The following is a 24488-nucleotide window of genomic DNA, read 5'->3' on the forward strand; positions in this document are numbered from 1 at the left end:
GATGGAAGCCCTTCCAAATTCTGCAGTATCTTCATGCAAACCTATAGGAAGCGTGCAGCATGGTGCATGTTCTTGCAGCAGTGACACCTTAATGAGGCTGGTGTGGCCTCGGGAGAATTCTGCAGAGGACCAGAGCTGTTCTGGTTGTGGTTAGAATGTGACTCAGTCAAATTTCTGCTTCTGTGATGTTCAGTTGCTTTTAATTCTCTTTGGTCTCTTCTTTGGAGCGTTATTTCTTGTCTGACACACAGGCTGCAACCAAAACCCATCTAAATGTCTGCAGGCTGTGGTCTTGAGTGAGATTGCTTTAATGATGTTTCTGAATAAGGATGTTGGAAAAATTGTCGAAATAGATTTTGATGTATTTAGCCTATGCTAAACCTGTAGCAAAATTCCCTGTCTTTGCCATCATCATTCAGATTTCAGCTCCAACTTTTTTTGTTTGCAGACATGCAGTTTCCTATTGACGTAAGGACTGTGAGAAAGGACCATGAATTTTTAGATGGAGATGCGATGGAATCGCTGTTCAGGTAAATGTTACTCGTGGATCACTTTTAACACCTGCAGGTTCCACGGGGTGTTTGTCACTCAGCTGTTCCTAGCTTGGTTTGTGGCAGAGTACAGCAATGTCACCGATGCTGTGACTGTATTGGGGCATAACTGACTTTGCAGGCTTTCACTGAAATGCTGGACAATAACCCCTTCCAAGGATGTAGCTTCACAACCTCCTTTTTATATATATAAAGAAGCCTGTGTGTGTGTGTGTGTGTGTATATGTATATATATAAAGAAGCCAGTTCAGTGTTCTTTCACTTTCAAAATCGTGAATCAGTTTTTCAGTCAATCCTTAAAGCTCATCATAAGATTTTTTTTTTTTTTAATACAAATGCAGCTGATTAAGTGCACTCCTCTTTAGTTTTGAGATGGCAGAACTGGACCTGTGAATGTCACGGGGTTGTTAGTGGGCGCTGGTTGGGCCAACACGTATGGAGGACATCTGGCTGTGCACCAGTCTTTGGCACCAACTGACTCAGTTGAGAAGTTTGCTACTACTTTGGAATGTGTGTGTTTTTGAGGGATTGTCAATCAAGAGATTGAATTCAACACTTGCACTCTTTTTCTTCTCCCCTAGGCGGCTGAACACGTTGAATAAGTGTGCATTGATGGAAGTGGAAATAAACCATCAGAGGAAACAGGTATGTTTGTGACATACAGTTAATTTTCTCAGTAAAAAGGTGATTAACTGTTATATTAAAATACTTTTTGAAGGTGTATTAAGGATTGCTTGTTGCCAGGCACTCGCTGTGTGTGTGGGCAACACAGCAAACACAGCACCTGGGGCAAATGGTCGGTGTGGCTGAGGTCTCCAAGAGGGTGTGCCATAGTCCCACAGCCAAGGGTGTCTCCACCTGAAAGTTTTGGTCACTGAAGCATGAAGAAGTGTTTGATTTTTTTGTCTTTGTGTAAAAGTATCATTTGGCTGAATCCTCTGGATTTACTGCAAAACTGAATATTTCATCCCAAGATCAAATCTGCCATCTTTTCCTATGGTAAACTTAGCAGGCACGTCAGCATGCTGGGGTGTAGTTTGCCACCATGTTCTCCAACTAACAGAGCAGAGCTCAGGGTAGACCTTTGGTAACTGAATGTTTATGTTTCCATGTGTAGGTTTTGGATGTAGGCAGTCTCATTTTGTTTCAGTTCTTGATAACTGAACGCTTTCAAAACTGCCCTTGAAATGTACTTTTTCTCTTCCAAGAGCGATGACTCTGATGATGAACCTTGTGCAATAAGTCATAAATGGGTGTATGAGCGGTGCAGCCAGAAGTGGTTTCGCCTTGAGAGCCTAGAAGGTTCCACAGAAGGTGCCAGTGTATCCCTCCCAGGCAGCCCAGATCTGAAGAGCACTGGCAATGAAGACAGAGTCCTTTTGGACCGTGGTGACAAACACGATGTGTCCTCCATTCACAGCACTAGCAGCGGTGACAGTGATGCTGTTAGCTCCCCAAAGTCTTTTGAAGACATGGAAACCAGCCTGAGTTCCTCCAGTAGAGTTGCTTCACTGGAACCTGCCTTTAGTTGTTCACCTCCCCCCAGCAAATGTTTAAGTACCACCAGTGAGAAGAAGCTTTGGGATAAGTCACCGTACAAAAAGAGGAAGAGCCTTCTAAAGAAAATGGAGAAGTTGCACTTAAGGAGCAGCAGCTTAAGGAGCGGTCAGTCAAAGGCCAAACCCATCATAAGTGAACCTTTCCTTCTGGAAGGACTTAATGAGGAGAAGATGAAGATGCTTAACTGCGTAAATATCGCCGACCTCCCTGGCATCCAAACAAAGAACAGTTCTTCCTGTTCTCCTCCTAGCTGCAATAGCAACAGTAAGTTTGACAACAGCAGAACGGTGAGCACTGCCCGTCCTCTTAAAAAACCAGAAAGCTGCTGTGAAAGACAGGGGAGGTGTGCGGAGCACTTGGAGTCTGGCAAGCTGCTGATGTGGAGCGATGCGTCTCAGGGAAACCTAAACAATGAAGTACGGTTACAAATGAACCAGATGTTTCAAGTACCACAGGGCCACAAACCTGGCACTTTCCCCAAAGCCCTGGTGAACAGCCCTGCGTCTCCAGGAGACTCTCCTGTCAGCTGGAGGACTGGCTGCAGAAGGAGCCAGAGCAGAAGCAGGTCCAAGGACTCCAAAGCGCCCAGCAGCCCCATCTCAGGCACTGATAACAGGCTGAGTGTGTATGACAACATGCCTAACGTTGAACTTGACCAGCTGGAGGCAGCAGAAGTTGGAGATGACGATGTTTTTTCGGAACTGAACAATGTCATAGAAGACGTCAAGGGTCTCAGGAGGCTGGTTGATCAGTGGACTGAGAAGCTCTCAGACGATGGGTTTTTGGACTTTGCCAGTGACTTAACGGCTCTGTGTCCGTCCTCACCTAAAGAAATCTGCCTTGACACAGAGCACTCGGAAGTAAAGAAAGCAGCTGTGCTGTCCTCTGAGGGAGAGCAGAGCTGTGAGCCGGGCAAGGAGCTCAGTGCTACAGAGCTGGCGTTCGTAACAGACCCTACAAAGACCAACAGGTCAGTCATCCTTGGGTTTCCCTATTGAAACTCCCTTCTGGAAGCTTTCCCTGTTGATTTTAACTACTGAAAATGTAATTGTTATTGCAGAACAAATTCTTCTTAAGGGAGACTGTTCTGGGTATTGGAGTCTGCACTGGTGGTGCCAAGCTGGAGTCAGACTTATGGCTGACTTGCTGTGCTTCCTACTGAAACCTTGGGTACGGCCATAGAGAGAAGCACTTTGTCTGAAAGCGATAACCACAGGCTGTTTGGGAACTGTGGGTTGTGCTGTGTAGTAGGGGGTTTCGCAGAAGCAAGCAGAAAGCTAAGAGGGACAATGGGGACAGTCCTTTGGTGTGACCAACTCTTATCCTGTAGGCACAGGAAGCAGCACGGGTCTGTGGAAGACAGCAGGAACGTGGAGGGCTTTTCCATGCAGGCGGACAGTCCGTCAGCTGCCCAGCTGGCCCGGGCACAAAAGCTGGCATTGCTGAAACTCACTGCTGTCATGGACAGATACTCCCCTTCCAGTAAGCAGGGCTGGAACTGGTAAGTTGTCTGTTGTTAAAGCAAACGGTGTTGGAAAGAGACTATTTAGTGCAAGCAGGTGAATTTCCTTGCCTGACTAGGTTACGTTGTCCACAGCGAGGAATTTCATCCTGCTAAGTCAGGGCCACTTTGTGGTTATTTCAGTGGCTCCAGCATTTCATCTGCTGTGTACAAAACTTCTGCTCCTTGCTGGTGGTCACAGTGCCACTGATTTCAGAGCACTTTGTGGTTTCTCTCCGAATCTGTCTGTATTTGGGGCTGTGCCAGAGGTGCTTCACATAGACTGCAGGACCGGAGGCGAGCGCGGGCCGGGCAGAGCTGTGCTGGAGAGCTGTTTTAAGTTAGATGTGCTGGTTTTTGTTTTCAGGACTATACCAAAGTTAAAAAAAATAAAAGCCTCTGACTACAAGGACAAAAATGTCTTTGGGGTCCCCTTGCTGCTGAACGTTCAGCGAACAAACCACCCGCTGCCTATCGGCATCCTGCAGGCGCTGGACTATTTAAGAAGCCACTTTCTCGACCAGGTATGAACTGAGGACATGCCACTAAGCAGGGAGACAACGCTCTCAGTCTTGGTTTGCCTGGGGGGAATTGCCACGCTGCTTCCATTGGTACCAGAATACGTTGGTGTTAAGTCCTGCTACCATAGAGTTCAAACCATCAAAAAGAAAGGGAAGGAACAGCGATGATTTGTTGAGGTTCGAGTCCTGATGACTTTGTCTTTGACATTCTCTTTTTCGTGTGTAGGTTGGCCTGTTCCGCAAATCTGGTGTTAGATCCAGGATCCTGTCCTTAAGGGAAATGAATGAAAGCAGCCCGAACAGTGTGTGCTACGAAGGGCAGTCAGCCTTTGATGTGGCAGATATGGTGAAGCAGTATTTCCGAGACCTGCCTGAGCCCATATTTACCAGCAGGCTCTGTGAGTCCTTCCTCCACATCTACCAATGTAGGTATCAAAAGCTATGGCTTTCCAATTCATCTTATGCTCCCTTAGGATTTGGCTGTATGAAGCTGGACAGACTGGGACTGGTGCTATGGTGCTTCCTCAGAGTCAGAGGGACAGATGAGTCAGGGCCTGACTGAAAAGATGACTTCAGTGTAGGGATATAAGCCCTTATTTGGGCTGCCACTAGAGCCAGCTCTGTAAGTGCACTGGCAGGACATTCAAGAAAAGCTACAAGTCGTGCACCAGCATCGTGGGCTGTGTGTGCTGATGTGGTGGGCACAATCCCACCTGTGCTGTGATGGTGATAGCAGCCTTCGTGTTGTGAGCTGGAGTGACAGGGCAGGGCAGGGACCTGTTTTCAGTGCCCTGCTTGGCATGCCTCTGATGGATGCTGCCCTGCAGCCCTGTGTGATTTCCACCGTTTTCTGTCTCCAGATGTACCAAAGGACCAGCAGCTGCAGGCTGTCCAGGCTGCCATTCTCCTTCTGCCAAAGGAGAACCGAGAAGCTTTGAAAATTCTCCTGTTCTTCCTACAAGATGTGGTTGCATGTGTTGAGGAAAACCAAATGACCCCAACCAACATTGCTGTCTGTCTGGCCCCATCGCTGTTCCACCTCAACACCCTCAGACGGGACAGTTCCTCCTCTTCCATTCGGTATGTATGTCATCCTACTGAGCATTGCTGCTTGCAGGAGCTTTTTCTTTGCTAGACCAACGCTGTGTGTAGCTGTCCCAGGCTGAGTGCTTACTTCTAAGGGGGGTGGTTGGGGTTTGTCACAAATGTGGGTGCTGAGGCTCAGCAGGAGCTGCCCTCAGTGCAGACTGAGTGCAGGCAATGTGCCCCTCCTGTCCTGCTGCTGGTGAGTGTGGGAGCAAGGCAGCACATCTCTGGGGCCCCCAAGCCTGCTGCCCAGCTGTGCCCACTGCCTTTGTTACTGTGGGTTGTGTGGGGCCTGCAGACCCCTGGCAGCCTGCAGCAGCTGCTGTCATTTGTTCCTGTGGGCAGTAAGGGAGTGTTTCTGCCAAACAGCCACAGGGATCCTGCACGTTTATCTCCCTAAAGTAGAAGTTATGCTATCTGGGTTGCATAACATCTCCTGCTCCTACGTGCAGAGAGGAAGGTGCCCTTGGGCCAAAGCAGGCAAATGGAATCCCAGTGAGCGTTCAGCCTTATCTGCACTCCTGAGGCAGAGCTGTTTGCTCTGCTCTGTGCCCCTGCGTGTGGACAGACATGGCTCAGGGCACGGAGGCTTTGAGGGGTAGCACAGTGCCCAGCAGCACAGCCACTTGTCACCTCACAGGTGACTTAAAGACTGGGGCTGTTCTCAGAGCAAGGCTGGAGCAGAGGGCAGCTGCTCTTCCTGGCTGCAGGTGCCTGTGAGCACCTCCTGGCTTCACTTCAGCATTCCTCTGAAATAGCAAGATCAAAAGGAGAGCCTGAGCTTTCCCTTTGCTGTTGCTGTGCAGAAAGGGGTTCCTTTGAACCCTCAGCGTTGCTGTAGCCAGGCATTAATGCTGCAGAGCAGGGTTCAGACTTCAAAGCTCAGGGCTGGCAGGGCTGCCTTTGAGGTGCACAACTGAGGACTTGATCTCCCGATGGATTTTGGAGCTATTTGGCAGGAATGTACATAGATAAGTGTCAGAAGCCAGGATTCGTTCTGTCATATGGAGATTATGAAATAAAGAGGGGACTGTTTTTGATATGCGTGCAATGGGTTCCTTGGTCATGGATGTTGTAGGGTCTCAGAGGAGCACAGCAGCTGCAGGCTGCACACAGATAGCAGTGGCTGTCTGTGGCCATGTGTGATGTGATCTGGGGAGCAAAGTGCTGTGCCCTGTCTCTCCTGAGCAGATGTGTTCTATGCTGGCCCGCCTTGGTTGCAGTCAGGGTGCCCCAGCAGGGGGTGATGCACCATATGGCAGTGGTGCCGTGTGAGCCTTGCATGGCACCTCTGTGAGTCGTGCAGCGCTGCCCGATCCCACTCAGCCTCTTGCTCACTGCCTTTTCCTTCCCCATCCACAGATCGAGCCAGAGGAAGTGCAGCCTGGGGAAACCAGACCAGAGGGAGCTGAGTGAGAACCTGGCAGCCACGCAGGGCTTGGCCCACATGATAACGGAGTGCAACAGGCTCTTCCAGGTATGGGGCTTGCTGTCACACCACAAAAGCAGGGGCAGGGGTTTGCTGCCCGGGGCTTGGGGCCAGCTTAGTATTGGTGCAGGTGAGTGCTGCCCCCTTTGCACTGGTGCCTGGGGGGCATTGGCTGCCATAATGCTCTGTGGGGAGATCCCAGCCAGAGGTGACCCTCCTGTCCTGAGGGAGCTGGCAAGAGATGAGGCTTTGTGCTGGAAGCAAGTTGTAGTGACAACCATGCCTGTGTCTGGCCACAGCCCCTTGCCCCCCAAACCTCCCTCCCCCCCCCATTAATTTGCATTTGGATCTTAACCCACAGACTGACTTGCCAGCTTGACCTCGGCCCTTCCTTGTCATTATGGACTTTGCTGGCACCCACTGGACTGGGGCTCACCCTGGCTGCTGTCACCAATCCTGAGCCTGCCCTGTTTGCTGCTGCCCCACCTCCCCAGCTCAATCAGCACTCCTCTCCATGGATGTGCCTGATGATCTGCACTTGGGGCTGAGGGTCCCTGTCTTCCGCTCCTGTCTGCCACACTCTCAGGTACTGGGGGATGGGGTGGCTTGTCCTGCGGCCTCGTCACAACTGATTCCCAGCCCCCTTATCTCAGGGAGCCCTTGGTGCACACCAGCATTCAGCTCTTGCACTGGAGCTGCCTCCCTCATACTTCCCTAAACTGAGCCCTGCAGCCCACTGCCAGCTCTGTGCTCCTGAGTGGCACTCTCATATCCTCCATGTTATATCTGTCTCCTGCCAGTGCCTCCTGCTCAACTCAGCTCTTCATTTCCTGCGGGGGGTTCTGAACTCCTTCCTCTTCGCTCTCAGCTCCAGCACTGCTGCCTGCCCCAGGCACTGCAGTGTGACCCCAGAGCTACCCTTGGGCCAGCAGCTGTCCTGCACCTTCCTGCTGTGACTGGTGCACTGTGAAGGGCTGTGATGATATCCTCTGCCCTTCTGAGGAGGGGCCTTGCACTGGGACTTGGGGACAGTGGAGCCAGGGCTGTCCCCCTTCCTGCTGGTGACCCTGAGGAGTGGCCCCGTGGAGCTCTACCTGGATATAGACCTGCTTCTCTAGACCCACGCCTTCATCACTGGACCACACCTGACCTTGGCTGCTGTCTCTGGACTGGACCCTGCCTGGCTTGGCCTTGTCACCAAAGAACCGCTGGTGCTGGAATTTGTGCTCAGCCGCCAAGCACTGCTCAGGTACTGTAGGATGGGTATGGTGCTCAGCTCAGCCTTCTGAGGTGGGTTGGCTCTGCCAGAGGACAGGGACAGCTATAGGAAGTGAGCAGGGCTACAATACACCCCTGGGTGTCACCAACCCTCCCTCCTGTCCCCCAGCATTGTGGCCTGCCATGCTGCTGCTCATCAGGGCCTTTTGCTACAGGGGGGTAGATACCTGTGATTAGATCTACCTGTGGTAGATCTCTGTATTCTGATGGTTTATCTATATATGGATGGATAGATCCATCAAACATGCAGCAACAAGGAGGCAAACCACGTGAGACACCCACTCTTGCAATCCCTCCGGAGGATGGCACAGGGCAGATGCCTATCCCTGCTGCCAGCAGTGTTCAAAATCACTCGCTTCCTCAAGCACCTTGCTGGTTGCACATCTATTTCATCTCATGCACCTGAGCTCTCCTTTTGCTTTGGGTTTGGTGGAAGGTGCTACATGAAGCAGAGCAGCACAGAGTTCCCATTTTTCCAGCTGTGAGGACTCTGTGCATGGAACTGCCCTAGGTTTGTGCTGTGCACTCTCAGCAGTACAGCATGGCTGCATGCATGCAACTTAACTTAGCAGCTGGGCTCTGATGGCAGAAAGCCACTGCTTGGCTGGATGCTAGTACAGGGCCATCGCAAGGAACAGTGATGGGAATGGGGGGGTGTTCTTGCAGGTCGTATTCCTCAGTGTACGTTGTCCTGGTAAGTGTTGATTAACAGCCCCCCCTCCTGTTTACAGGTTTCTCAGAGAGTGCAATGTTTGACCTCTTCTCCAGCTACAAGTGTGCAGCCCTATCATTCACTAACACCTTCCATGCAACGAGCACCAACCCTGAGCTGGGGTTGAGGGGTGCCAGAGACTGGTAGATAAGGTAAGGAGTACAGCGTTGGGGATGGGCCCATGTGGATTCAGTTCCTGTGACCAGAAATGCTCTGAGCTGTGCCCAGAGCACCAGTTCTCTGCCTCTGGACCTGAGTGCTTCTGCACTCATGCTTCAGTTCCCTTCCCTTTCCCCCTCGGGGTGCTGCTCCCCTCGAGCACCTTCCCTTGCTGGAACCCCCTGCCATCACACACAGCCAGTCAGTCAGTCCTTTTATTGTCACCCCACCGTTACATCCTCTCCACAGGCTTAATTCCCAGGATGTCAAAACCCTTGGCCATGATGGTGGCAGTGGCCTCGCACAGCAGCAGTCTCCATGTGTTCACCTTCACGATCTGGCCTGCAAAACAACAAAAGACCAACATCAGAGCTGGAGCCACTGCTCAGATCAACCACCCCTGCCTTCCCTCTTGGGGACCAATCTGCCACCAACCTGGCCCTGGGCACAGTGTGCCCCCTCCCTCCCTCCGCACCCAGGCAGGCTGATCATCCATTGTGTCCAGGTGCCTGGCTGCTCACAGCTTAAGCTTGCTGCTGTGGCAACCCCTTCAGCCCTTCCTCCCCCCCCACAGAATAGCACTTGTTCTGCAGCTGCCAGTAGAGCAGCAACAGCCTTCTCCACCCAGGAAAGGACCCTGCAGTTCACCTGCACAGCAGTACACAATGACATGTGCAGCACCCCCAGTCCAGCACTCACCACTCTGCCTGTCCTTCTCCACACAATAGCAATTGTCATAGAACTCAGTGAAGGTGGTGGCCAGCTCATAAAGGTAGTCACAGAGTGTGTGCAGTAACAGATCATCCAGGATCTTCTGCAGAATCTCAGGGAACCTCAGGATACACTTGCCCAGTTTCCACTCCTTCTCATGGTCAAGGACAATCACCTCCTCCCTCGCTGCCTTCCGCAGCATCTCCTCATCAATATTGGCCAGACGAGCAATAGCCCTGCAATGACACACCAAGACAATGCCCGGTCTGCTTCTCTGCAACAACTTCCACCACAGCAAAGCAGTGCCCTGCTTCAGGTACCACAGGCCCCCATCTCCAATGACAGTGCATGTTGGAGCTGGCTTTTCTTGTCCACTACCCCCTAACTGCACTCATTCAACACAGCCACTCCTTCCCCCCCACCTCCCTTTGCACTGAAGACTCAGAGATAATTACACACTTCAACACACTCAGCTCACCTGATCCGTGTGAAGGCATACAGCAAATACGCAGCTGTATTTCCTCGGTCATCCAGCATCTTGTCAAAGGAGAATACGTAGTCATTTAGTCTGTTGTGGGAGAGGTCTGCATATTTAATGCATCCAAAAGCAACTGACATCTGGGCCGCTTTCAGCTCTTCTGGCGTGAGGACCTAGTAGTATTTCAAAACAGGTAATGATCAAGTGGAGGAAAGCTATGTTGGCATCACAACCACCACCACCTTGCAGGGCTGGAGAGGGTTCTGCCAGCTCAGGGGGTTTCACCCCATGGCAGCAGATTCCAAGCTGCCTTTCCACCTGGGGGTCAACACCCCATCCGTGCACCCAGGCCTGCATGCACATGGAGTATCCTCTGCTCCTGCATGCCTGCCCACCACATAACATCTAACCATCTACCACCATGCAGGTGGATGTCCGCACTGCACTCCCACTTCTCTCAACCTGTCCATGCACACAGTACACACTGAGCTCTGAAATGCTCTTACAGAGCATTTTGGATCAGCCACACAGTGAAAGAACACCCCTTTGGTACAACTGTAAGCTGTCAGCATGGCCAAGTGGTTTGTACCTATGCTGTATGAGCCCTGGGTAGAGCTTCATGGTGCTTTACTCCTATGCTTCATGGTGTTTCTGTTAAAAAAAGGAACGTTTTTCAGCACAGCATGAAGGAATGGTGATTCCACTGACTCACATAGTGCTGGGACCATTTGGTCCTTCTGTTCAATTCTGTGGCCCACCCAGCCCAGTTCTCTTCAGGCCATCAGAATCCAAGGCAGACAAAATCTTTTTAAGCAAAAGCTTCCAGCAAACGCTGTTGAAGGGAATGGGTTGAAGCTTGACACCAGAGTCCACTGCAGCTCTCCAACAATCTCTAACAATCCAGAAGTCACTAGACTAGCACACCAAGCTTGCTGCTCTCATCATCTACCACCACCTGCTGCACCCAGGGGGAGTCACATGTGCCATCCCTGCAGGCTAGCTGGTACCAGCTGCAGGGCCAGTTCTTCTGCCAGGCCCAGCTTCCCTCCCAGCTCCACTTAAAGGGGCCAGCATGCTGTCTGCAGTTCACACCTCACCTTGTCCCGTTCCTTGTCTTTCAGCTTGTCCATGGCCCGTTTCAGCCCTTCTTCCAGAAGATCCATGAGACGCACTGTGTCCCCTGATCGAGTTTTGAACTTCTTCCTGAAAACAGATACAGCCAAAATGACCACCTACACATGAGGCAAAACACTGCCAGGAATTTGCACTGCTAACACCTCTGGCCAATTGAAAAAGCACTCTGTACTGAAGAACCGAGCACCAGACAGCCAAACCTAATGAAAGGTGTAGGACTATGACAACAGACATGGGGTAGCTGGGAGTGAGGGAGGGGGAAAAACAGAGAGGGAAGGCTCCAACCCTCAGAACTGTCCCAGTTCCAGACATCAGGCAGGATACAATACCAGTGCAAGGCTCAAATCCAGCATCTTTACTTTTCTAACAAGCCCACAGCATAACCAGAAGCTCAGTCTACAACATTACATGACTGGAGTACACACTTGAGCGTTAACTTACTTAAGTACAACTTAACTGAGACACGAGACCAACTCTGGAGCACAACAGCATGGCCTGCACACCACAACACTCACTCATGTTCTTTTCCCAACTTTTATTCCATCTTCTTCAGGCAGAAATTAAGGATATCATGGTCTGTACCACTGCCATCTCCAGGATTTGCGTTACCTTACTCTGCACCAGCCAAGTCACAGCCCCCTCCCCAAAAACCAGGCAGCAGAAGCCAGACCTTACTTCAACACCGCTATCTGTGTGCATCAAAGGGCCCTGACGTGCCGTATCACGTACATACATACTTGTCAATGAATGAGCAAAGGTCTTCTGCACATAATCACAGCACATTCAGAGGAAAAACTACATCTACAGACTTACTTGTCTTCTCCCAGCACCACTCCAAATGCAGCGTGGGTGATTCTGGTTACTTTGGGGTCATACCAGCCGATCATCTGTCCAGCTGCAAACACTGTTTGCAAATGCACCGACTGCAAGGAAGAAATATCAACAACCAGTTCTCAACCCGCTCTTCTGGGTATGGCTTTCTTGTCACTTTCGTTGTCTTTACAGAGTGCTGCTTTGACAATGAGACTTTAAATGCTTTTAGCTCTGCAGAAACATTCCGCTTCAGGAAGATTAACATTTCCAAGAACTTGCTGGGCTTATAAAAGCAGCAAACAGCAAACTTACAGCACTGCTCAGATACAGCACTGACAATCTTCCATTTCCTCAGGTAAGAAGAGATCTAGGTATACACAGTACAGCTCTCATTTCAGACTATGAGATTTAGACTCAGCACACATCCAGTGGTGACTGTGCTTCTCTCATCACTTCGTTCCAGGGCTCTTCACAGAGGCCACCAGTCAGCACATCAGATTCACCATTACACCACTAAGGTCAAAAGCCAATACAGCGCATGGAAAACCCTACAGAGGAGTTCTATTTACCTTACTGTTGTGCTTGTTATTTATGAGATTTCTGATAATCTGTATCAGCAGTGACAGGAGAGATCGACATACTCACCTGGCCACTGTCGACAACATAGATAAGGATATCACCCTTCTCTTCAAGCAGCCTGTGTCTAAGTGCAGCCAAGTCAGATGTGTCATATGTGTAACCTCCATCTGACTTCATGATTGTCAGTGGGACAGAGAAACCCGGGACAAAGACAATCTTCCGGCCATCATCCACCTGGACAAAGCCTAGAAAAGCAATGGAATACTGCATTGTGTCATATCTCATGAGGAGGCTGGGGGACACGACAGGCAGAAACATCTCCTGTTCCGATGCTATCACAAAGTCCATGCACATTACCAAACGTTTCATGTCTCAAAATGTGAAAAACAAACAAACAAACACCAAGCCCAAATGAGAACTCCCTTACCAGCCACGTCAGATTTTGTGTTGTGCTTCCAGAACTCAAGATTGTGCACAAGAAAGCAGATCTGTACCACTCTGCCCTTTCCAAAAGAGAATTATTTGGATTTAAAAACTCACATCACTGGCATCCAGCTCTACCTTTGCAGCCACAAAAACAGCCTTACAAAGGAAGGCACTAAAAGCAATGGAAGCTCTACAGAGGTGTGCAATACATTTAAGAGATGAGACGAGTTAGAACAGTACAGATGGTGAGACTCAAGAAATGCAAAACTTAAACAGAAACACATAAAATTATAAACTCATTACAGTCCGTTTTGCTTTTTGTGTGTCTCACAGTCAACGTGAACCAAAAGTGCCACAGCCTTCACAGAGAACATTTCTCTGATGCAAGTTCTCCTATGGTCACAACACTAAGAAGGACACACTGGTGAAGATAAAATCAACTCCAGTAGTGCCTCGTGCTATTTCCCACAACTATCCCCCACAAACTACTTTTGCTATCAGCAGGAAAGATTCAACCTTTCTGGAGTGATATATATAACAATCAGTTCTGCTCATGCTTCTTTGGGAGGAAATTCCACAAAAGACCCACTCAGAAACTGCTGCTGAGAAAAAGAGCAAGGCACACAGAACATGCACCTCTCTGAGCATCACTCCCAAGCCTTGGTGGCTGAGAGTGACGTTACCTCTTGTGCTGATCTGCAGAATTTATGATTCCAAGACAAAAAGCCTCACCTTTATCTTCAAATTCTTTCACGATATCTTTCATCATATCTTGGTAGAATGACTCCCCTCTCTCTGTCAGTGTGACGTCCAGGCAGTTGTAGATTTTCTGGAACTCTTGAGGATGAAAACAAATAAAAAATACTCTCATTAAATCAAATCACACAGTGGGAATTTTTGTGGCATATATTTAATAACAGGCACAGCAAATCCCTAAATCTGTTTTCTATCTCTTGGTCAAGCTGTCAGAGAAGGACTCAGACTAGACCAAGGAGACAAAGGCTGTAATTGAACACCTCCACAGACAGGCCAGTTCTTTGGCTGCAAAATCCTTTTTCTCTGAACTTGTTACAGCAAGGTGGCAGTGCCTTCATTACCAAAACTGGAGGATGGTGAGAAAAACCACTGTCCAACTGCTGAGCCATGTCTGTGAATGTGGCACCCACCTTTCCGCGACACATCGCAGATCAGCTCCCATGCCTTAATGAAGTCGGGGTCTTTGCTCTGCAGCAGCACCACACATTGGTAGGCTCGCTTCTTAAATTCCTCCTCAGTGTCAAATCTCCTCTTGGATTCCTATGGTAGAACACAGTGCATGAAAGGAAGCACCTGGTTTTTCCCTTGAAAAACAGAGTAGAATGTCCACAACACAATCCCAAAGAGTGTGCATTTCAGAACACAGGTCCTTTAATCATTCCCCACATGGACAACTCAAGACCAGATACTGTAATTCATTCGTTACCCATTGGTAGGTAATTGCAATCATCTATTAGCTGAACCTGCTTCTCAGCTGTTGACACAAACATCACAATTATTTGTGACAAATACCTTGTAAAAAGCTTGGAGATCCCCAATGGGAGGAGAAACCGTTAAGTAATCTGGAAATCTGTCTTGCAGGTGAGCAATGAGCATTCCAAACTGGGTGCCCCAGTCTCCTAAATGGTTTAACCTTGAAGCAATTAAAGAGCACAACAATAATGATTTCTCAAATGTATGTTTTAAAACGTGAACATGTTAAATACATATATTCTAAATGAAGACACACATAGTAAGAGAAACCAACGCCAGGCAAGCTCCGCCCCTGCTTCAGGGAAATGAAGCTGCTGCCCATTCGGACTCCTAACCTCACTACACTTACTCAGTTTCCTACCTTACTGCACATCAAGGATTACTTTTTTATGTCCTTATGAAGAAGATCAATACTGACCAAAGCACAGAGAGAGTTACTGTAGAAATGTAGCCAAAGAACCTTATCCCACCCAAAAAGCAACTCTCACCTCAACACATCATAACCTGCAAACTCGAAGAGGCGGCACATACTTTCTCCAATGATGGTGGACCGCAGGTGACCAACATGCATCTCCTTTGCAATGTTGGGGGAGGAGAAATCCAGTATCACCTTAGACACGGTACAAAATGAAAAAATGAATAAAGTAGAGGCAACAGCCATTACCACATCTCATGTGTTTCGTGTGGATTTTGTTGGGTGGGTGAAGGGAGGCACGCCCACGCTGCATGACAGCAGAGCAGCTTGCTTGGGACCTCAGAGCAGGTTTCAACCCAGGTTTCCACTGCATCTCCCCCAGAGGGTCAGGGATCAGTCCCAGACAGATCTGGGCACAACATGCTGTTCTCAGGGAGCCCTGGAACACCCCTGTCCCACAACCACCAGCACCCCTGGGACCACAGCTGGTACACGAGGGCCACCCATAGCACCCCTCCCCCCACCCCCATCCTGAAGTCACATAAATGCCACTGTAATGACCAGCTGACATGGCCACCCATCCAACAAATCACTTTTTGGGTGGAAGGGGCAGGACTTGAAAGCTGCCTGCAGCCAAGCACTTGCTCCATCCATATGGGTGCAAGATGCCCACCTCTGCTTACTGCCATCCGTACCTTTTTCCTTTTGCCAATAGCCGGTGGTTGAACTCCATTCACTAATAAACTGCTCAGCTGCTTTGATACAAAATCCTTCCGCAGATGGACGTTGATAAAACCTTTAGAGGAGAAAACCAGCAATGAGTGTTGGAGCTTCCTAAGTGCCTTAAACCACTTTTCCCTTTTATCCCCCTTGGACTTCTCTTTCCTCACACAGAGGACAAGAGCTCCTGAAGTTATCTCGACTGAACCAAAATTGACTCCAGCATCAGCAGAACAAAGCTGTCACTAGAAGACAGCTCCTGTACCCAGATTCAAAGAGCCCGTTTCACACAATGATGCCCTTTACTGCAGCAGTCAGAGTCTGCTTGACCGCCCACAACTCCTTGTAGCACACTGTCACTGAGAGCTGAATTTATAAAAACTTTATTAGAAAATAAATCATCAGGGTTTGCAGAATGCAAAAACAAATCCTACTATTTTTCTTTGCTTTTCTTTTTTTGATTAATATCCTAAAAATGCAGTTACATCTGCCAGAACTCATGCTTGTAGAACAGGTGCTTTACTTCTAAGAGTTAATGAATGAATTGCCCAAGCCCCCTGCTGGCCTGTGCCACATTATCTTGGTCTTTACACTACTGCCCTAAGGAATCCGAGCCCTCCTATCTCTTCCCAAGTCACAGGGACAAAACAGATGCAGCAGTTAATAACTTCTGTGCTCCTGCAGCACCTCAGTGCCAGAAGGGCAAGACCTCCCCCGCACCCCTCAAGCTACAGCAGACATACCAGGTCTTAGATGATAAGGACATATCAATTTTTGCAGTAATTTTGTATGATTGTGACCCCTTACCTGTCTACTGATCTCCCAGGTGCAAAACATCCCTTAAGTGGAAAAACTTCTGAAGGGGTGAGGACCACACCAACCAATTTAAAACAGGTAGATCTGCTGCTGCTGTGGAAATGTAGGAGCTACGAAGCTCAGCAAGCAGCAGCTAATTCATCTCATAACATCAACTGTAAATGACAAGTGAGTCTAACTCAACTCAGCTCCATCCAGTATAAAATCATCCTTTCAGCTTTCTAACATAAAAGGGGTGTAACATGAAGTATCATACCAGGACCAGCAATTTCAACCTTCTCAATGCATTCGTTTGCAGGAATATGTTTGGTTATTTTCTCAGCGATCTCCCTTGGACTAACCTTCTGTTCCTTGGTTTTGAGCAGTATCTGAAACACAAGAAGAGCCAGTAAAATTCAATCCTCCACAGCATTCCACAAAGTGAAACACAAAATGTAGCTACGACTGTGTTAGAAGAGCCCCACGATCCTTTACCCTCACAACGCAGGCAATAACTCACCAAGGAAAACATCTCCAGCAACTTTTAAAGATTAGATCAGCTCTTTCCACACAACAGAAGGCTAATGAGACACAAACCATTCAGAACACCCAAAGGCTGCACGTCAGAAGAAAATCTTTTGGGATGTTAAATGCTGTGGCAAATTTTGATTTCTTTAAACTGACTTAACTCTTTAAAAACCAAAACAGCCAGCACGTCCTTTGTATGACTGTGAAACCTTGTTAATCCATTTCACAGGTACCCCTAGCTGTGCCAGGCCTCACTTCTCAGGAGTTTAAGTTGTGCCTGCAAGAAACACTGAGAGAATCACAGCATCATAGAATGGCTTGGGTTGGAAGGGACCTCGAGGATCATGAAGCTCCAACCCCCCCGCTGCAGGCAGGGCTGCCAACCTCCACATTTAATACCAGCCCAGGCTGCCCAGGGCGCCATCCAACCTGGCCTTGAACACCTTCAGGGATGGATGGGGCATCCACAGCCTCTCTGGACAGCCTGTGCCAGCACCTCATCACTCATATAGTAAAGAACTTCCCCCTGACATCCAACCTAAATCTTTCCTCCTTCAATTGAAGATCATTTCCCCTTATCCTGCTGTTATCTACCCTTTGAAAGCATCGGCTCAACTCGTGTTTATAGGCTCCCTTTAGGAAAGCTGCAAGAGGTCACCCCGCAGGCTTCTCCTCTCCATGGTTTCTGATTACAAGCTACCAAAACAAAGGTCACTTGATAGTACCTTACACTCAAACTGATTGAATAACTAAGTAATAAAAAGCAGAACTCAAGCTACCAAGGACGGTCCTAATGCTGCCTGATTTTCCTTAGAGAGCATCAGAAAAACTGCTTGTAAGGTTGCTCTCTTTTTCCCTCTAAACTTCCCACAGCGAGGAAGCGCAGTAACACGGCGCAGGCTCTCACTGTAGGTTATTCCACAGTTCACTTGTCCCTTCCCCAAACTTCTCACACAGCTTTTTGCAGATCTTAGAAAAACAGCCCTGAGGAAGATGCTGTGAGCTCTCCCCTCCCAAAATGCCACATTCATACTATAGCCTATATTATCGCAACTACTTGTTTCTGATGCATGGTTTTTCATTCTTAATGAGTAATGACTGAAAACATTCTATCACCCCGCTCCTACAAGGCCAAAAAGAACAGGTAGCTCTTGGTCAAGTTACAATCTAAGCTTGTTACGGCTTCTATATGTTAACTTGCAGCCTGCTGCAAAATGTGGCTTCTGCTTCAGTTTTATCCTGCAGTTCAGATCTGCCACACCACTGATCGTTACAGGATCCCTGCAAGATGGTTACGGCTTTGAATGGGCAAACTTCTGTAGGGATCAAATGGTGTTACCCAGAGTGCAAACTACAAGAAGAATAAACGCAAAACCAGATGCTAAGCATGTTTCACCAGATGACAGGCAGGTCCTCTGAATCACCCCAGAAACAGCCACAGCACTCCCACTACTCTAAGGAACAGGCAGAGCTCCTTGCTCAAGCCCCTGGCATTAATATGCTAACAAGCTCTAAGGAAAACAATACACATTTGTGAGGGCTGTTTCCACATCAGCGCCTGGAAGGGAGAGGCTGCTGTCTGGCACGTAGTGGCTGCCCTCAGTCAGATGCTTTCTGCTCCTCTTGTGGTGAGCAATGCTCCAGCTCCAAAGGTACCTGCAGCCAGGTTAGATCCCCGACCTAACTCACTGCTCTCAGAGAAATGACTGCGCTGCATCCACTGGCTTTGCTGCATTGATTACGCTGCGTGTGTCAGTACTCCCAAGCCCAGTGTGGTGGCATGCCTTCCAAGGTACAAACCCTACAGCCAAGCCCAGCACGAGGAACGTTTACTCACCAGTACTGCTGACAATGGGGAACTTGAAGCCCTGGCTCGAAGGGGACTGGTCGGACAATGAGTTATGTGAACAATGCTGACACTGAGAAGCCAGGACGGCTCAAGAATTCTAACAGCGACTTAATTGGGGTAAAGCAGCGGTCAGAAAAATGGCAAAGCTCTGAAAGTCTGTGTCGGTGCAGTCACCCAGCACAGCCCTCTGGCTGCAGCCCAGGCACAGTATGCTAGCAGCGTGCTAACAAGACCAAGGGCAGACATGTATTCGGGAGGCTGTTTCTGCCCTGGCACCGCAGCCCCGGAGCCTGCTGCCTGGCACGTATTGGTGCTGCCCAGGACACAGGCACAGGCACCACAGAGGGCAGTCAGGGACTGCAGAACTTTATGTGTATTTATCTTAAGAATAAAAGTTGCTTCTGTTGAGACCACATGCTGCAAAACCAAAGATCTCTTGTTATAAAGAGTCTATCTATTCCCTCAAAGGCAGCAATGCATTGGAAGTGAGGACATTTCCCTCATCTAAATGAGGACGTAGCACCTTCTTCCTCACCTCCTCGTTTTACTTCACTACAGTCCCATCCTACTGAGTGATGCCTGAAGCGCCTCTTACTCTGTCTGGGTCCTCTTTGGCCAATACCTTCTATAAAGCAGCAATGCATTTGTTTTTAAAGCAACACTGCTGGTACTTGGCAGGATTAAAAACCCCACTCCTTCCTTGGCACACACATCACAGGTGTTCTGTAAAGTGAAGCCACTGATACAGCTGCCCAGAAAGCTCCATACATATTGTAACGAAACAAACACGATTTCGAACTTCTGTTCAATATTTTAACAGAAAATACAGAAGTAATTAAGAAGAACTTAATCATAAATAAAGGAATACAATGATTGCAATCCCACAAACTGGGCAGTTGTTCTGTGGCAATCTGTAACTCAGACATTCCCAACTCATTACAGTCATCTAAAAAGACATTTTAAAGATCTGCTCTGTAAAGGCCGATGCTTTCTAAAATGCCATTAGATATTCAGTGAATTTTCACCCCAGAGGGCTGCAAGAAGCCTTAATCAGGTCCAATACTGTCACCAGGCTGTCTACCATTTTGCTTCTAGCAGGCAACATTCCCTCTTTTCTTCTCTTATCAAGATCTCTCAGATTTACCTGTGTTATGCCCATGGCGCTGTTGCACTGATAATCCCCAAATTTGGGCTGCTGGCTCGGTGTCACCACTAGTGGAGGGTTTTCTAACTCCGGGTAGGCAGCCTGAATGGCAGCTCCAAAGATCTCCTGAAGACGGCTGTTGATATTAATCATGCTTTTCACTGTTTTACTTTGTTCCTCTTGAAGGCTCTGGAAAAACAAAATGCAGAAAGCTCAATTCATAGCACATACAGAACAGTCACATCCTGCTTTTCTCCTTGGTTGCCTGGCAAAGCATGACTGGAAGATCTGGCTGACACCTCTAGGTACAAGAGCAACACATACAACGTGGAAATCATGACATTCAGGAGATACATCTCCCTTTGACCATCACAGCCCAGACAGTTCCCCTGAACGCAGTGCTGCGTTTTATTTCTCACACATCTGTCAGTGATCCTGGTAAATAAAGCAGCTGGGCTGCAGCTACGTGACCATCTGAGATAGGACAGCGTGGGCTTATTAACCTACTGACATTCTTCATAAACTCATGTTCTGTTTAAGGAACCAAGAAATACCTGAAGCACAACCAGCAATTAAGATGTTAGAATGCAGTCACACACCACTAGCTGTAACAAACTGACATCATTCATTTACTTTCTCTTAGTGAGAACAAAACCACGTAATACACCATTAACCCTCTATTCCTTTACCTTCTGAAGGAAATTCAACCGATACTTCAGTTTAGCGTTTTCGTCTCGCAACCCTTCCAAACTTGGGGAGATTCCCAGGCACCCAAAGTTCTTCAGATGCTCAATTTCTGCAGTTAGTGACTTAATCTCGTTTTCCTGCAAAGCAAATGAGATGGACACACAGTGGGTCTTAGAGAAGGGGAACAGCAGGTGGGGAGTGCAGGACCTCAGCTACAGTCCTGCCTTGTAAAGGTAATAACTACAACAGGCAAGTCAAGTAATTCCAAACAGTTACTGTTTAAAGGTGGTTTCCATTGGTGCCAAAAACGTGGCTCAGTGAGGTAATAATCATCTTACTAATCTCACAACAGAAGCACGAGGAAGACAACAGATCAGGCTAAGAAAACACATACTTAAAAAAAGCATTCTCTCCAGCTTCTTCTTATTCTTTTTTAATATAATTTAGCAAAGATATCCGATGCTTTGCTTCCAAATTCCCCAAAGCCTCTTTCAGGCGTCAGCCAGCTCCACCATTTCTAAAGCTGGGCCACACTGTCTCTCCCAGAGGATGAAACCACAACCACTGATGCGACCCGTGAGCTCACAGTGCGGTGGGAGGCCGGCCTGCAGTGTGCGCTCGCTCCCAGCTCACTGCGTGTTGCCTCCCCTACTGCTGCAGTGGCTGCTTCTCTTAAAACTGCCATGAGGTGCTTGGGAGAAACTGAGAATTTGAGGTGGACTTTTACAGTCCAAACAAACAAGCTCCAGCTTTCAGCTGTCCTTCAGGTTTGTGCCCTCCACAGCCGATGGACTCTTCGCAGCAGCAGCACCCACTGCTCCCCACACCCCTCCTGACCTCACATCCCAGGTGTAGTCATGCAGCCCGGCAGCCCAATGCTGCTGCAGGGAGCAGCCACTTCCCTCTCCCGGCCCCAAGGAATCCAGCTCTCATAAGCTTTATCTCTGTTGTCCACCTCCCCTGTAACCTGTTCCACAAAGAGGAGTCAGGGTGCTGCTGGAAACGTGCGGCAGCTCTAGAAGGCAGAGCTCCCCACCCTGACCCCTCATCTGACTCCAGCAGGCTCCGGGCTACCAACATGCTCACAGCAGGAAGCAGCTCAGGCTATTATCACAGACAAATATGCTGCCAAACCTTATAAAAAGGGCTCGTTTGCTTTTTGCTCTTGAAACAATCAGAACATTTTTTTAATTAGGGAAACAAAATCTGGGTCATCCAATCTTCTGGCCCAATATCTCCACCTGAACTGCAGCTCCCACAGGTGCCAGCATAACTGCACACGCTCAAAGCTTCTGAGCTGTGCCAAAATGATCTTAAGACTACTTCATCTGCATAGCAAACTGGAAAGCTTTTGAAAACTTTGGAGGTCATTCCTCATTTGTGCTTCAGCTTCAACACTTCCAGCACACCTCTTTTCAGCCCCAAAATGTCTCTCTGCCATGGGAGAACAAGCTGTGTCCTGCAGTGCTAGATGATCCAAAACCAAAGCTATAGCTCAAGCAAAACTGCTTCAAAGGGCCCATCCCAACTGGTCTTCTGTATCTTATTACTTCTCCTTTGAAACCCAAGGCAGACCCTTTTGCTTTCGCATGCTTTTTCTCCCACTTATCCAAGAGAACATATGCTTTCCTTATTTAAAACTTTTTTTACTGCCCTGACTTGGTCGTGTTTCATATAACTTACAGATCTGCTTGACAAATTTCCAGGCTGAACTTCACATTAAAATAGCTTGAGAGATTTCACTGCATTATTTCATGGCTGTTTCACTGTTAATTTAAGAAAACACTATGGCAACAGGTGACTCAGAGCAATGCTGGAGCGGCAAAACAAATAATTACTGTTTAAACTCACCTACACTCAAAAAAACTGGAATGTCCTATAAGAAAAACCCAGAGATTATGTTCTACTCTCAAGGTCACACTATCTGTTAAGTCCTGCATCCATCTCTGGCTGCCTACCCAAGCATTGCTGCAGCCACATAAGGTTCCCTTGTTTTGCTCTTCAACAGCTAATGCAGAGGACAAATTGATCTCATTCAGAACCACGGAGCAGAAAGGCTGAAAATCAGCAGGCATTACACCATGTCCCAGAACAGAGGGGGGGCCTGGGATGAGAAGGGGTGGGCTGGGCCAGCAGCACAACCCCACGTCCATCATTAAGCTCACCTGAGAAAGTCTTTGCATGCACACATTACAAACACCCTTAATCACAACCACCTGTGATAAGCCTGCAACTAAGTCCAGCAAATCACCTGTGAACTCTGGGAGTTGTTAAAGGGATATAAACCCTGAAGCCTTCCTAAAAAATAAATCACTACATTAAAGCACAGATATCCCTTGCAGCTCCTTTCCCACAGTATATTCTGAGGGAGGGAGGAAGAGAACATAACAGCACTGTGCCTCTGATCTGCAAAACAAGTAACTGAGGAAAGGAAGGGAAAAGCTGCTGTTCCAGGAATAAAACTCCATCCCCTACTCTACCTGCACAGCCCTGGATGCATCACAACTTGTCAGTAAAGGGTCATACCTGATGACCACCTCACAAGAAGCTGCGGGAATTGCATGAAGCCATGCTGACATCTCCAAGGGCTCTTTGGTCAGCTGAGTACTAGCAATCTTCCCCTCACCTGTGAATACAAAAAAACTATAGCTTTTCCAAAAAGACCAAAATAATCCTTGTATTTTCTGTGAGCGTGTAATTCAGGCTCCACTGAATTATCACTAAATTTGTACGCGCTTCAGTTTTTGGGTAGACAGTTTTACTCCACTGCATTAAAAAAGAAATGAGAAAGCAAATGGCTGACGAAGCACAGCAGTATTAGGAACTCCTCTCTCCATTTCCCTTCTTGCCTCCCGCATGCTTTTATTGCTCCTCCTGCCTGCCTGACCTGCTGCTGAGCTGGCTCTGCACAGTGGCTGAGCACACTTCTTTCGTTACAGATTTGCTCTCCTGAAGAGCTGACGAACCCTGCTGGCTCCCAGGGGTCTCCCAAGCTGGGATAAGGGCTCAGCCCTGAGACGCCTTTCCTATCTCAGCAGCTACAGAGGGAAACACAAGGAGCTGCACACGTTCAGCAAGCAGATCTATTATCTCAGCATTTTATGGCAGTGCTTATCTTATGTTTAAACTGTGAGCTGAAAGCATACTGAAGCTCTGTCCGAGCACACGTGTATGGCAGGGAGAACTCACAGCCCAGCTGTGCAGCAATCCCTCACGCCCAGGCATGTCCTGGGGCACCGCGAGCAGCACACCTGCAGAAGGATGCGAGGTTTTCCTAAAGCTGCCTGCGTACTGTTAACACCAGTAGTAGCTAAAGCTGACAAGACAGCCTTTCATTTTTACACACAGCCACCAGAAACAGCTGTCTCCATCCTCCTTCCCCACCACAGCGCTCTAAGGCCGCCGCACCCGCCCGGGAACACCCGGGGCCGCCGCCTCGCCCCGCCCGGGCCAACCGGGAGCCCCCGTTCCCCGGGCCCGGCCCGGCCCCGCCACGGGCAGAAGCTGCCACGTTCCATAGCAGCGCTTTGGCTCTGCTCATGGCCCAAAAACACGGCCGCGGAAGCGCGAACTACTCCCGCCGCTTTCTTCCTTCGAGTACGAAGCCCGCCCCACAGACCGCGGCTGCTCGCGGAACGCCCCCGCCCCTCCCCGGGACGGTTCTCCCCCTCCTCACCCGAGGACCTCCGCGCGCCTTCACCACCCCGGGAAACTGCCGGGCCGAGTTGCGGTAGGCGCTCCGGTCCCGTCCCTGCCCTCACCTGCCGCGCCAGCCGGGCCGCCGCCTCCGCCACGCGTGCCTCCATCCTCCCGCTGCGGGAGCGAGCGGAAACGGAAGTGGCAACGCCAGAGCGGAAGCGGAAACGACGAAACGAAGGACAGCGCCCCCGGGCGGAGGGGAGG

General features: G+C 48.9%; 2 protein-coding genes across 9 annotated transcripts in view; one reads left to right on the forward strand and one right to left on the reverse strand.

The window, feature by feature from the left end:
• Nucleotides 1-15115, forward strand: part of LOC416169 (rho GTPase-activating protein 7-like) — a 42686-nt gene extending 27571 nt beyond the window's left edge. For 4 of the 8 annotated variants that reach the window (XR_006931423.1, XR_006931418.1, XR_006931422.1 and 1 more), the window contains exons 3-13: nt 449-530; nt 1133-1196; nt 1760-3081; nt 3442-3612; nt 3980-4136; nt 4360-4558; nt 4994-5213; nt 6582-6696; nt 7010-7234; nt 7517-7897; nt 8658-15115. Coding sequence is in view for 1 of the 8 variants with exons in the window: in XM_046900495.1 (XP_046756451.1) it covers nt 449-530; nt 1133-1196; nt 1760-3081; nt 3442-3612; nt 3980-4136; nt 4360-4558; nt 4994-5213; nt 6582-6696; nt 7010-7027 (2348 nt within the window). In the remaining 7 variants the exon portion in view is untranslated. Of the gene's footprint in view, nt 1-448; nt 531-1130; nt 1197-1668; nt 3082-3441; nt 3613-3979; nt 4137-4359; nt 4559-4993; nt 5214-6581; nt 6697-7009; nt 7898-8657 lie in introns of those variants that run through there. The other 4 variants (XR_006931420.1, XR_006931419.1, XR_006931424.1 and 1 more) reach the window with 4 other exon arrangements.
• Nucleotides 8999-24402, reverse strand: RARS (arginyl-tRNA synthetase). The gene is made up of 15 exons (NM_001030607.2): nt 24347-24402; nt 20588-20722; nt 19899-20087; nt 16655-16766; nt 15558-15658; nt 14936-15057; nt 14487-14607; nt 14105-14234; nt 13671-13775; nt 12579-12757; nt 11934-12043; nt 11084-11189; nt 9987-10159; nt 9497-9744; nt 8999-9139 (listed from the first exon to the last, which is right to left on the reverse strand). The coding sequence occupies exons 1-15, from the start codon at nt 24389-24391 to the stop codon at nt 9030-9032; spliced, it is 1986 nt and encodes a 661-aa protein (NP_001025778.2). The 5' UTR covers nt 24392-24402; the 3' UTR covers nt 8999-9029.
• Nucleotides 24403-24488: the final 86 nt, after the last annotated feature.

Source organism: Gallus gallus, chromosome 13 (assembly GCF_016699485.2).
Source record: "Gallus gallus isolate bGalGal1 chromosome 13, bGalGal1.mat.broiler.GRCg7b, whole genome shotgun sequence".
Classification (NCBI taxonomy): Eukaryota; Metazoa; Chordata; class Aves; order Galliformes; family Phasianidae; genus Gallus; species Gallus gallus.

Coding starts and splice junctions, on each gene's coding strand:
- RARS (NM_001030607.2), bottom strand. CDS start 24,391: ATGGAGGCACGCGTGGCGGAGGCGGCGGCCCGGCTGGCGCGGCAG. Junction 14,608..14,935: donor GCAGGTTATGATGTGTTGAG/GTGAGAGTTGCT, acceptor AATTGCTTCAAG/GTTAAACCATTTAGGAGACT. Junction 12,044..12,578: donor ATGTTGTCGACAGTGGCCAG/GTGAGTATGTCG, acceptor TCTTCCTTGCAG/TCGGTGCATTTGCAAACAGT.